This window comes from Hakea prostrata, chromosome 3, assembly GCF_041222555.1.
Source record: "Hakea prostrata isolate BN-2017 chromosome 3, UWA_Hpros_2, whole genome shotgun sequence".
Lineage (NCBI taxonomy): Eukaryota > Viridiplantae > Streptophyta > Magnoliopsida > Proteales > Proteaceae > Hakea > Hakea prostrata.
The window spans coordinates 3122547-3136349 of NC_142602.1; the positions used below are offsets into that span (position 1 = coordinate 3122547).

The following is a 13803-nucleotide window of genomic DNA, read 5'->3' on the forward strand; positions in this document are numbered from 1 at the left end:
CAAATGTTACTTTTGGGTTTGGTTTTTCAGCACTTGCAGCATAATTATAAGCAATTACTAAGTTGTAATCTTCTCAAGTTGCCTCATAGTCGTAAAGGCCTTAAATAGTTAGGTCCAATCTTTAGACTGACAAAGTCATGGCTTAGTCCAACAAATTATGAGGCTTTCTGCTAGTTTAGTTTATGTAAGTTTTTGCTTTGTCCATAAATCTTGTAACTCTCTTGCTGATTTCTTAGCTTATGGCTCTTAAGAAATTTCAGCTTAATCGTGTCTGGTGACAACCCCCACCTTGTTTGGTAAACACCAATTTCCTTTCCTCTAACATTATTAGCCTAGAGAATTTAATATAAATTATTATTTGTTAAAACAAATAAAGAAAAAAAAGACTCTGCAAGCTATCAATTGCTCTGCTTGGATGATGAAGAAGGCATGATCTTATTAAACCATTAAAAGTCACCAAGTACTACTAAAGATTTATGGATGGATCAATGGATCTTATGTTGTTTTCCATCTTGTGTGATTTGATATTGTTTAGAAACCCATTTTTCATTGATATACATTTATTTTTTGGATAATTACTTTTGCCCCTGGTAGTTTGATTTTATTACTAATAAAACCATATCATTTACGAAATTACTGTTGCCCCCTTCCTTATAACAGTGTTAAGTAACCGTTAAGTTTGAATATGTAATGTCTAATTTGGCATTCATTAAAATTAATAAATCAAAAGATGATGCTACCCTATTTATACAAATCAGATTAAATTTCAATTTAACCTAAACTTCATTTATTTTGAATTAAAGGAATGGGCAAAATCCGATTTGGTTTCCCACAATCACTATTCACTAAACTTTGTATATTTTGAATTCATTTACTTTGAATCAAATAAATGAGCAAAATCCAAATCCGTTTTGGTTTTTCACCTTCACTAAACTTCATTTACTTTGAAAATATTTGAAGTGGTGTTTAGTTTCCAATTTGAGTTGAATTCGATTTCCCTTCCTCTTAAGTTACTATTTGAGTTTTATTCAATCATTCTTTATTTATTTGGTGGTTTTTTTTAATTTATATATATAATAAAACGGATTATAGTTATTTTTTTATCCACATTTAATTAAGGGTACTACTTTGACTTGACAAAATGATAAATAAGTAAAGAGACAAGCATAAAGGGTATTTTAGAGTTTTTGAGAAAATATAAAAGTGTCATATAATCAGTAAACTAACGGAAATTAACGGTAGGGGGCATTAGTAATTATAGACGAAGTTAAAGGTTGGATTATTATTTTTGAAAAGTATAAGGGATACAATAGAAATAAAATCAAAGTACAATGAGGCAATAGTAATTATCCATTTATTTTTCCGTGAACATAATACTTCTATTAGAAACTCAAGAACAATGTTTATGGAATTGGGCAAATGAGGGTTCATTACAAATGGGAGCGGGGAGACAAACCCAAATACCATAAAACTATTGGCTTAACGTCTAAAGCTATTGCTAAATTAATTGACTCTATGGAAGCTTCAAGCTCTACTTGAGTTGTTGATAATACCATATAGGTTTTTGCCGACTTCCAATAATCTTCTCTAGGGATCCCCAAATCAAACATTATATACTTTTCAATGCATTGAGCTATCCCCACAAGCCATCTAAGGATCTATTTGGTTACTTGAGTCTTGAGATTTCAAATCTATGGAGTCATTGATCATAAAATTATCTGTAGGTTAGCCTGAATCTTTGGAATGAAATCTATAGATTCATCTTGAAAAAACATTTATGGAATAATAGTTCAAATTTTTAATGATTTTATAGTTAGGGTGAAATCTAAGATTTCATCTCAAACCCATAAATCTATAGATTCACGTTTTTAGTGTAAACATGTGAATCTCTAGATTTAATAAATCCAGGGATTCACATAACCAAACGGGTATAAATCTCTTATTTGTGAATCCAGAGATTTCATGTAACCAATCAGGCCCTAAGGCATTTGGACAATTACATTCTCTATATGCCTATTAAATAAATAAGTCAAATTCTTTTGGTCAAGAAGAAGGTTGGTGACTTACAATAATTAGAAATGAAATAATTTGGGCAAATAAAATTGTTAAAAATGATAGTAAACAAGTGAAAAAGAAAAGTTGGTTGTATAAAGTGTGATCTATTTCCCTCTCTTTTTATGACTTTGAACTTCCATGAGATAATGATTTCTCTAATCCTTGGAGTTCTTGGTTTTGGGGTTTCTTTTTTTATAAAATAAAATTAGTGCCACTTTTTAAATTTTCTTTGCTGTATTGATCCGAGCCTAAGTAAGTTTGGAAATTTCTCTTTTTATCTATGTACTCATGGACCCATTTTTTGATAATCTTACTTCATTGCAATGCAATTTCAAGATCGAATGAAATTAATATTTGTTTCATGTCTTCAATCTACCATCTCATGCCTACAATTTCAATGCTACTACAAATTTGTACGGAACAAGCCACATCGAATGGTTTTATAACTATTGTTGGACTGAAGTTGTCCAAAATTGTTGAAGTGTAGAGAATGTCCGAGCAAGTGATGAACCTAGGTGTGAAGATGGATATAGAGTTTCAATGTAATAATAATAAAAAAAAAAAATCAAATAATTATAAATAATTAAAATATACATATATTGCTGACAATAATTAAATTAAAAGAACAATTGTGAAACAGCAAAGAGATTATTGATCTCCATATAAACCTGCGTAATCATAATCTCAAGTCATTTCTCAAACTTATCCATGCTCCAACTTCTTACTTGCAAGGGATTCATATCCTCTACAATATTATTTTCTACATTTTTCTACAATTTTCATATAGGATTGTGCAATGTGGCATTAAGTAATCCTATAGTCACCCAATTCAAAGTAAATCTGATTTTTATTTAAACCCACCTATATTTGCCCCTCTCCTCTCTCTTCCTGAAATTCATAAAATCCCTTGAATCTGAGCTATTTGCTTGTCTCTCAGTCTCTCTTCTCTTCTATGCTCACGACTCTCTCATCTCTTCATGAAATTGAAAAAAAGCCTTTGATTTGCAGGCAATGTGCTGACCTTAAACTCGCCACCACCTCCATTATGGGAATCCAATGTGCAATCCCACATGAACACATGGATAGAAATTGGTTGCAAGGCATGGCGATGTAACGATAACTTGTGCATGAGTGATATTGTGTCAAAGCAATGTATTGCCCTTGTTGAGGAAATCATCCATGAAAGGATTTCCTGGTTTGATACTCTTGAGATCACCAGGAGCTTAAATGATTTTTCTGCCTCTCTGTACAAATCTCTAAGTCCTGCCCGTGTAGATGCAAGTTAATTGTTTTTATCATCAACAACAGTTGATATGTAAATGAAACCCTCATCTATACAACTAATTGCAGGCCCAAGATTTTTGTCGCCTTCCTTTAAATTAATCTCCAAATCAACATCTCTCATCTCTGCAATTCTAGAGCTATTATAAATTTTGTGAAGAGATAGAAGAGAGAGAGGAGAGATCCGTGAGCATAGAACAGAGAAACCACTACAAATTCAAGGCTTTTTTTCTTATGAATTTTATGAAATGAGAAGAGAGAGATGTGAGAATAGAAGAAAGAGTGAGACACAAAAAAATCGAAGAGATTCAAGGATTTTTCTGAATTATAGAAAGAGAGAGGAGAGAGGAGGAGAGAGGAAAATATGGTTGACTTTAAATAAAAATCAGATTTAGTTTGAATCGATAACGTTATAATTACTTAATGCTACATAGCACAATCCTAAATGAAACAAGGAACTGTACCTAAGGGAATGGATGTGAATCCCCTTGCAATACTACATCGGAAAACTTAAACATTACAACAATTTCGTATGGTATATAACTTTATAAATTTATATTAAAATTTTGGCAAAAAATATCAATATAAACGAAAAAACAAAAAAAGTCACACTCAACGAAGATAAATAAGAAAATAAAAAAATGAACGGAAAACGGAATAGTAATAAACAATAAAATAATTGGGCGATCTCTTGCCCTCATCCTTCGTTTCCGCGGTTTACATCTTCAAGCTCTGGAATTCTCTGCGTGTCAATTGTCCAATTAACGCGGGAATTCTTGAACTGTAATCTCATCCATTGCATCTTCTTCCCATTTGAAGGGTTTTCAGTGGATAGAAGAAGCCATGGTTGTTGTTTATCAACAGAGCAATTGCAGTTCGTCTCTCACTCGCTCATCTCGACATCCTCTTTTAGTTCTTCCTAGGATTTCAAGTTTGAACATCAAGAACCCTAGGCGTTCCTGCACATTTCCATCGATTTATCGCAGAAGCTATTGCTTAGCGTGCAGTGCCGATACGTTAGTTGCTGGTTCGCGTAAAGAAGATGGAAAGTCTTATGGAGTTGCCAGCAAGAAAGAAGAAGAGATTGGAGATCTAAAATCTTGGATGCACGAGAAAGGGCTTCCTCGTTGCAAGGTTGTTCTCAAAGAAAAGCCCTCGTATGATGGGAAGCATAGTTCGATACACTATGTTGCAGCCAGTGAAGATCTTCAGGTAACTTGATAGCTAGTCGCATTTCGAAGTGGTTAGTGTTTGAAGTATAATTTCATTCACGGATTTGTTTTTAAGGTTATGTTAATCCATTGAGAATTTCAAGTGTATTGCAGGCAGGAGATATTGCATTTGTCGTTCCCAACTCATTGGTTGTAACCCTCGATAGAGTTCTTGGGAACGAGACAGTAGGTAAGTTGTAGTGATTATTATCTAGAACATCTCCTTAGATGCCGTACTGTTTATTAGTGTCATGCGGTGCACCTGATGAATAATTGGTACCCTACTAATTTGGAAAAGAAATGGCAGCAAGAGGGTAGAAGATGTACATTGTGTTACTACATCAAACTCTTACTAATATTGTTGGGTACTTACTATACAAAATCTTATGTAGGAATTTGATTGTAAAATTTATTAGAACTCAATTACCAGATTTAAAATGATTTTAGAGTGAGTTACAAGATTATGTTTAGGCAATAATTATAGAAGTTTTCCTTTTTTTAACTTTCATTATCTTTATTTCTCTTGCAACTAGATGGAGCCTACTTAAGAGTCAATTGAAAAAGTTTTGGAATTTACAATACTTCTGTTTCATTCTTCATGTAGTTGTGACACTGGGAATTATCGCAGTGCAACTCATACAATATAATTGAATTTTACGTTTTAAGAAGATTCCAAGATTAGAGTCAGATTGATCCATTATGACCAAATGGTCATGAGTTCGAGTCCGGAATCAGGCTCTCTGTAAAAGCCAGGGGTAAGGCTATGTACCTTATGACCCTCTATAGAGCCTCGTGCACTGGATACACCCTTCTTGTAAGATCTCAAGGTCAATAATTATGGGTATTCTATTCAATAAGTTACATTCTTTCGTGTTCTTTTTGAGTTTCAGGATTAGCTAGCATAATATGGATCCATGTCATAATGTATGTTGACTCTTCGAGTTTCTCTTTTTTGCAGCGGAATTATTGACAACTAATAAGCTCTCTGAACTAGCATGCTTGGCATTGTATCTGATGTATGAAAAGAAGCAGGGAAAGGAATCTTTCTGGTACCCATTCATAAGGGAGCTTGACCGCCAAAGAGGGAGGGGGCAGCTAGCTGTAGAATCTCCTCTTTTGTGGTCAGAAGCTGAATTGGATTATCTTAATGGGAGCCCCACTAAGGTATTTTCTGGTCTAGTGACTCAAACTGGTAAATTCTCTGTACATTGTTCCAGTTTCTCTTTTATTTTGGTGGTGGTGCTTAGTTTATGCAGAAGTTAATGAATTACTGTTATGATTTTTTGTATCTATCATTTTAACAGATAAGTTTGCATAGCAGTGTTTAAAGGGATGATAGGATGTTTTGCAGACATACTGTTTTCATCTGTATCATTATTATTTGAACTTTTCTGAAAGTACTCTTTTCATGGGTTGACATGCCTGGTGGAATTAGTATTTGCCTTGGTTTCTAGAGGGATCAATAGTTTAGCTGCCAATTTTTCTTATATTGATCTCTTTGCCTTAGTTCTCTAGAGGGATCAAAGTTAAAAGTTAATGACTAATACTGCATCTGCTTTATGGGATAATAATCTAGGCTGAAGTCCTTGAACGAGCTGAGGGGATCAAGAGAGAGTATAGTGAGCTTGACACAGTCTGGTTTATGGCGGGGTCACTATTTCAGGTATGCATATCTTGTAGCTTGAGATGTCACTAAAAGTCATTCTATGAAGTCTTTGGGCAGTTTGGTTGGTGGATCTTTTGTTATGGTTTCATACAGCCCCTGTACATGAGGTTTGATATTTTATTTTTTAAATTATTTTACAGCAATATCCATATGACATACCAACCGAGGCCTTCCCATTTGAGATTTTCAAGCAAGCTTTTGTTGCAGTTCAGTCATGTGTGGTGCATTTGCAGGTATTGCCTCATCACTTCATTCTGAGTATTGATAAATTTTCAGTGACAGATGGTTTAGCATTTAGTTGGATTTGATTTCAGCAATGATATCATGGTATAAAGTACTTTTGTTGAATTTTGCATCATTCTTTGCTGTCTTTAGAGTAACTTCATATTGAACCAGAGAGGGATTAGGAAGTAGTTTAATGTGTCCATTGTACTTTTGATAATCGTCTTCCTCACTACTTATTTCTTTCTATGGTAGGGACACCATGATTGATGCATTTGTTGATCTGATTAGGGTACTGGGGTAGAACTTCATTTTCATTTTCTATGTGATGGGATTATAGAAGAGAGACGTGGCAATGTAATCCTGTGGAAAAAGGAAGCCTAGGATGCGACTGTCCCTTCTCTCAGAGTTCACAGGTAGATGAAACCAGGCTGTGTAGGGAGATTGAAAGGCAATTTGTGTGTGGAAGGAAAGGACCGGGACATTGTTTGTCTCCTTTAATACCTTCAATTACATCGAGTTGAGTGTCTAGGCTTGCTAGTCATTGTTTGCTTTTTTTGTTTCTACATAGCCATCACCCATAGTTCAAATATTCACCAATATTTTGATAGTCTTGACATGTCTGAGGCGAAAAAGGATGTGAAAGGAAATAAACGCTATTTTGACGAAATATCGGTCACTGTTTCAATTAGACTGATCATTTCAGTCATTGTGATTCTGATGTTTCATTCCTTTTGGCTGTTTTGCCCCCTAAAAGACATACTGCCATATTTTTTTGCCCTCTGTGGACCTCTGCAAAAAAGGGCATTGTCCTTCCCTTGTGGAACTCAGCCCTAGATTGAGTGGCTTGTGGTCAAATATGATAAATTGGTTGGCAAACATGATGTATACTATGGGAAAAGTGTTTTTTTGTTTTTTGCGGAGGTCAAGCATGATGTGCCATCAAGTATTTTTTTTCCTCCTGAATTCCAATGTTTGTATCTTCACAGATGTCATTGGGGCCTTATGTCTAGTTATTTGGTCCTATTAACTGGTCCTGATATGATATGTGGACATTTTATAATGCATGTTTATTTGTTTTCTGTCCATTTCATTTAGGCTTCGTGCTTTTGTTGTTAAACTTACTTTTACTGGTTGTTCTTGAGAGGTCAAAAATTTCCCATTTTATACTGTAGTTATTATTTAGCTGCTATAATAAATGGTGCAAATCAGGAGTTATAATGCTATGATTCTTTTGGATAAGGTTTATGCAATTGTACATCAAGTTACCCCTTCTGACCATGGGTACTTTCAGTTTCCCCTTTTCAGGTTACCCAAGCATCTTCCTCTACCCTTCCCCCCTTTCTTCCTCTTTCTTTCTTTTTCTTTCTAAAGAAGCGTTGGGTGCTATCAAGGAATCTGGACTGATGGTTTAATTTTTTGGTCAAATCAGAAAGTGAGTCTGGCAAGAAGATTTGCATTAGTTCCTTTAGGTCCACCTCTTCTTGCATACAAAAGCAATTGCAAAGCAATGCTGACACCTGTGGAAGATGGTGTTCAATTGGTAGTTGACCGTCCGTATAAAGCTGGGGAACCAATTGTCGTCTGGTACAGTATTTGTTCAGTGTTGTACCAAATAACTTTCTTTAATCAATGATTCTGAATTTATACTTGCATTTAATATTGACAATCTGGTTGCCTTGCACTCTATCAAACTTCCACTGATGCATAATGAACTTTGAACTTCATGTAGGTGTGGTCCACAGCCAAATTCAAGATTGCTTCTAAACTATGGTTTTGTTGATGAAGATAATCCTTATGACCGTCTGGTGGTTGAGGTAGAACCCTGTTTCCATGCTTTTAGTAAGCATACTTTTTCACTGCTTAGCTATTCTCTTTAACTCATTCATATTCCTCTGGTGCTTATTGATCTAGGCTTCCCTGAATACTGAGGATCCTCAATATCAGGACAAGAGATTAGTAGCTCAAAGGAATGGAAAACTAACAGTACAAGGTTTTCAGGTGTGCATACTGTTGTTTATTCTTTGAGATGAGATTTGAACTTCTATTAATTGACTTGTTATTGTAATCATCAAAGTGTTCTTCTTCTGTAGGTGTATGTAGGAAAGGAAAAAGAAACCGTGTCTGATATGCTTCCTTATATGCGGCTAGGCTATGTGTCTGATCCATCTGAGATGGAGTCAGTTCTTTCTTCTCAAGGTCCCATATGTCCTGTGAGTTCATTTTGTTCAACTTCCTTTCTAGATTGTGTCTACTATGATATACTTGTAATACTGGATAAGGAATGACCTGGAAACCATTTAAAAGCCGAACATCTTTTTGTTTCATCATTTGCTTCATTGTAGGTTGCAGAAGAGGTAGTTATGAGCAAGTCTAGCCCATGTTTTTTAACTTATATCAGCTGACAATTATATTAATGGGAGTAAGGACAAAATAGGCTGAGCAATTTGTCTTGGAGAATATCATTACTATCTCTATCTTTTTCTTTTTCCCACTCCATCAATAGACTGTTACTTATCAACCAAAAAGGAGGTGGTCTGGAAAACCAATTAGCCACCAAATATTTGCTGTCTAGGTGTTGTTTCCTCTGAAGCTTGACTACTCTTGGCAAATCCAATTACAGCAACAAAAGAAGCCTTTTCGCAACTAAATGGGGATGGCTACATGGATCCTTGCCTTCTAATCAGCTATATTTGAGGCTATGTTAGATACAGGACTTAAGCTATGCATGTCCCTTTCTCACCATTTCTGTTAATTATTTTAGGTCTGCCCTGACATTTTTCTAATTCTTTTAATCTGGATTAAATCGCTTCCCTGTACAAGGGCATTTAAAGCCTCCGTCGAACATGGCCGTGCCACCTCAATCAACTTTCTTGTCAAATCTGATTACATTCTTATCGAAGTGCTTTTCCACTGAAATTTGTGTAATAGTATCTGAAAACTAGCATGTTATTTATCACATTCAAATGCAGAAACACTAGAATGGAGTGCTAGTCGGCTAATTTCGAGTTGCCGCATTTCCAGGATGCAAATAAATTGTCAAATCTTACTGCCAATTGAAATTCTATCCTGGAAAAAGGTTGTTTTGGGCTTGAAATATTTTCTTTTTTTTTTCTTTCAAAAAACATGAATATTGGGTATTTGACTGATTGTTTTGAAATCTTGGGTAAGAATAATTGCTGATCATCTCAGCATGGAAGTTAATTTCCCCTTCCATTAGTTTTGTTTAGAACATCTTACTGAATGAACCTTCACTCTAGCTAATGGTCCCAGAGAATTTTGATGGTCAAGTTTATCAAATGCAACAGGTGAGTCCATGTATGGAGCGAGCAGTTTTGGATCAACTTTTTAATTATTTTAACGATCGGCTTGCTGGCTACCCGACTACTATTGGTGAAGATGAAGTTTTAGTAAGTAGAAAGCTGATTTACCCTAATTGAAGAGTAGTATTTTATGTCGAGTCACTGTTATGATACTTTCTAAATTTGATGTATCAGTTGGCAGATGGTAATTTAGATGCAAAGAAACGAGTTGCTACCCAGCTTGTCAGGTTGGAGAAGAAAATCCTAAATTCTTGTCTTCAGTCTACAATTGAACTACTAAATCAGTTGCCTGATCACACAGTTTCTCCATGCCCTGCTCCTTATGCTCCTCTACTGAAGTAAATGGTAGAATGCCTCCATCACCTCTCTCAGTCACTTATGCATATCCTTCACGGTTCTTTTGAACTTTCTTACTAATTGCAGGAATCTTCAATAACGAGGTCTACTAAAATAAGTAGTAGCCTTTCTTGCATATGACCCTGCAAAGCCAATATGGATAGTGAAAGGATGAAGTGTTGGTTGTATCTATTATGTGTGAGCTGAAATGTAAGCTAGGGAGCCAGATGTGAAATGCTCTTATCAGGTTTGTCTATATTCATTTTTCTGGTTGGATTCAATTGCTGTGATAGCATGTCTCATGCTTCTACTCTTTTGGTAATATGGAATATATTTGATCAATAAATTGGTTTTCCTGGAAATATGGTAGCGGAGACAGTTATATTATATTCATTGAGTGGTTGGATTCAATGTCCCATTGCTTTATATTTACAAAACATTAATTGATAGATTTCTTTGATGTGATTTAAGAATGTTAACAAGGAAAAGAAACCAAAAGGAAGTATATGAAGCTTTTAAAGCACATCTAAATGACTCAAGAGGATAAATACTTCTTGTTGATTCCCTTCATGGCGAACTAAGAACAATTCACCTTTTAGTTGCAAGACATGACTGGTAAACAGTGTTGGTAGTATGACTAATGTTTCCAAATTAGTTTAGGATTCCCCTTTAAATTCTGTATTTCAATTATACTTTAATATATTATATTTTCTATGTTGGTTTCCTATTTGGTGTTAGATTGGTTTCGTAATAAGTCTAAGATTAGTTTATCTGCTTGTTTTTTGTATTTCTTTTCCTACTTAGAGTGGGATTTACTTAGATTGTAACTATAAATATCCCATTGGGACTTATGAAAGGAAAAATTAACTTTTGAGCAATAATTTCTTCAAATTTCAATAAATAGTGATATTCTATTGGAGTTGAGGGAAAAAATATTGTAACTTGAGAACCTTAGTTGAACGATGAAGCAGATATATCGGGCCAGTTTAAATCCAGACTTGATATTTTCTTCTTTTCCTCTGAAAAAATGATCAATGATTGTATTGATCAGGCAAACTAAATGGATTCAATACCCTTGCAAGCACAAAAGTGAACAGAAATAGGTGGTGTTTGTTGGCTGTTGCCTCAGTACTATTGAAACAGAAAGAAAAGAAATCAAGATACATGCGGAAAATGTTTCTTACAATAGAGGCAACTCATTGCTGGAAGGCTGCACATGAGAATTGGTGTTTTCTCTCAGTAAGGGTCTGAGAAACGCATCTATTTATCTGTTGTTCACCCTGTATTAATCTTGTGTATCTAATTGTCTATTGTTCACTCTATATGGATCTTTCAGACTGTTCAGTTGCCTTCTCAATGTGCCATTGAGTCTGTCTCTGACTTTCCTGTAGTTTTGAGACCAAGTTTAATTCCATTTGCAAAATTTCTTCCAATATTTGCAATTGCTTGTCTTAAATAGGATCTTCATTCAAGATTTCTTTCTTGTCGCTATTTTTGAAACAACTCCTGCTTAAATCCTAGAATTTTTGGGTCTTCTCTTTTCTTCCCGTCCCCTCCTAACCTGAATAAATAAATAAATAAATAAATAAATCCAGTTTCTGTTTTATTTCACCTCTCAAAATATAAAAACCTCGTATTGAGTGTGAATAAATAAACCACAGATTGCATCAAGGAGATCCTTTTTTTATATTTTTAATTTGTTTTTACTTGAAATGGAAATTATTTTTGGGCCTCCAACTTTGAGCTATGATCCTCTCCCAGTAGTTTAAGATACAAACAGAAAGATGTGTTAACCCAAATTCAATGTGTGTTGCTGCAGCTATAACATATTTTGAGGCACCATTCATGATGAAACATGCACTCGAGGGTTTGAGATTAGTCCAAAATTCAAAGAATTGTTTATCTCTTATATGAGCACTTAACTTAATGTTACTTTTTCTTATATGATGTTGCTTAATTCTGTTCAGCTTGCTTCTTTGATTTTGTTTATTTGTTTATTTTAAAGTTCCTCATTGATTTGCTCTTATTTTCTCTAAATTTCTGTATGCTTTCTTCAATGAAAATTGTGTATTAAATCATGGTACTGTGAACTAAAATAGTGGTGTAATGCTCAAATGAATTTGGAATGAGCTTTTCACAAACTATGTATCTCTTCTTTTAAGTTAGAGAGATGGATGTTCCTAATCCTTCATTCAGTTGTCCCTCTTAAATTGGTATCTTGCTTTTGTTATGTTTAGAGCAGAAACTCATTGGATTTGAGTGGGGTAGGAGGATTCATGCATAGGATGCTTACACTCAGTTTTCTTGGTGTCAATTCAATTAGCAACCTACTGCTACCCCAGCAATTTAAATGATGAATGAAAATCCTCACTTCTTCCTCCCTCTCGTTCCACCGCACTCATCCTCAACCCAGAGGAAAAAAAGTGAGGAAAGTGTTTGCCTTTTTATTTCTATTATTATAGTTAGCACTCCATGTGCGTGCAAATGTGCTCAGCTGTTAATTCTTTTGGTTTTACTGGGTTCAAACCATGTTGCAATTCTGAATTCAATCTCGAAATCATTTTAGTTTTTAGTCTGAAGCAACTAATTTCCGTATGATACTTACGCCTGTAGTGAAAAAATCAATTGATTCGTCAACTCATGCCTTTCTGCTGTTATCTATGCCAGGTAGGTTCAACTACAATTATGAAAAACACAATCCAAAGGATTAGACTTGGTGATCAAGTTCGTTGCTGGCTGTGGTAGCATGTATCACTTCGTCAAATGTGGTTACCGACTAGAACTTGATGAGGAATATAGAGGGCAATTTTGCCTCTCTAGGGTCTTTTTCCTCTTCTGGCATTGAAGCATCGTGGCTTGTTCAGTTGCATTGGACCCTTCCATTGTATAGAACAAAACCTCAGGCCTTTTTCCTTTGTGCTAGTTCTAGATAATGAATGTTTGTTTGTATAATCCTATGGCTTGTTCTTGCATTTGTGGCTTATTCACTTGCAACTGTATGGAATTGTCTAGAAGATCTATTTTCAGTTGAACCTGAGCTTTATTTTGAGCAATATTTTGATGCTGCATTGATGGGGGTAAGAATGAACTCTCCAACATTATGGAATTCATGGAGAAGTAAGAATGGTTTTGGGAATTTGAGATCGTGTAAGGCTGGATGCGTCTGGTAATGGCGTTGGAGAATACATCTGCTGTTATTTTATTCTCGGAGAACAGAAGAACGGGGTTGGGTGGTAGGTGTTTGTTAAAACAGTTCGTTCTCAAAGAATGAACAAGTGAAAAAAGTGGTCTAAATAACGGTTCTTGCAGAATATACGTGTCCTATGAGGTGTAAAAGGTACTCCCCTCACCTCACCTGCTCATGAGTCCCCTCCATCTTATTCTTGGATCCATGCTTTAATCCAAAATTTGGATTAAATTGTAGTCTTGAAATATTTTTAGAATGGATTTATCAAACACCAATTTCCAAACAAAAATCGGTAAAAATGATTTTACATAAGATGTGATTTGATTCATATGGTTAGATATTGCATTTGGTTGTGGTGTATTATATTACATATCCTTTGAGACAGGAAGAGGAGGTGGCTGTGGACTTCTTGCAAGGGGATCCTCCATGGTGAAACAGGTTTGGTTCCTCTCTGGGGAGAATATCTTTCGGGGAGTGTACAGGGCACAGGGAGTGATGAAAAGTTATGCGTAAAATATTGAG

The 13803-nt window shown here is 35.1% G+C and overlaps 1 protein-coding gene across 1 annotated transcript; it reads left to right on the forward strand.

Annotated features, from left to right (window-relative positions):
- The first annotated feature begins 4005 nt into the window (after positions 1–4005).
- On the forward strand, positions 4006–13264 carry LOC149020043 (Rubisco methyltransferase family protein). Its single transcript, XM_089148064.1, has 13 exons — positions 4006–4548; positions 4662–4737; positions 5506–5711; positions 6124–6210; positions 6354–6446; positions 7868–8022; positions 8168–8252; positions 8350–8436; positions 8529–8648; positions 9744–9845; positions 9933–10103; positions 10182–10341; positions 12762–13264. The coding sequence occupies exons 1-11, from the start codon at positions 4180–4182 to the stop codon at positions 10098–10100; spliced, it is 1548 nt and encodes a 515-aa protein (XP_089004190.1). The 5' UTR covers positions 4006–4179; the 3' UTR covers positions 10101–10103; positions 10182–10341; positions 12762–13264.
- Positions 13265–13803: the final 539 nt, after the last annotated feature.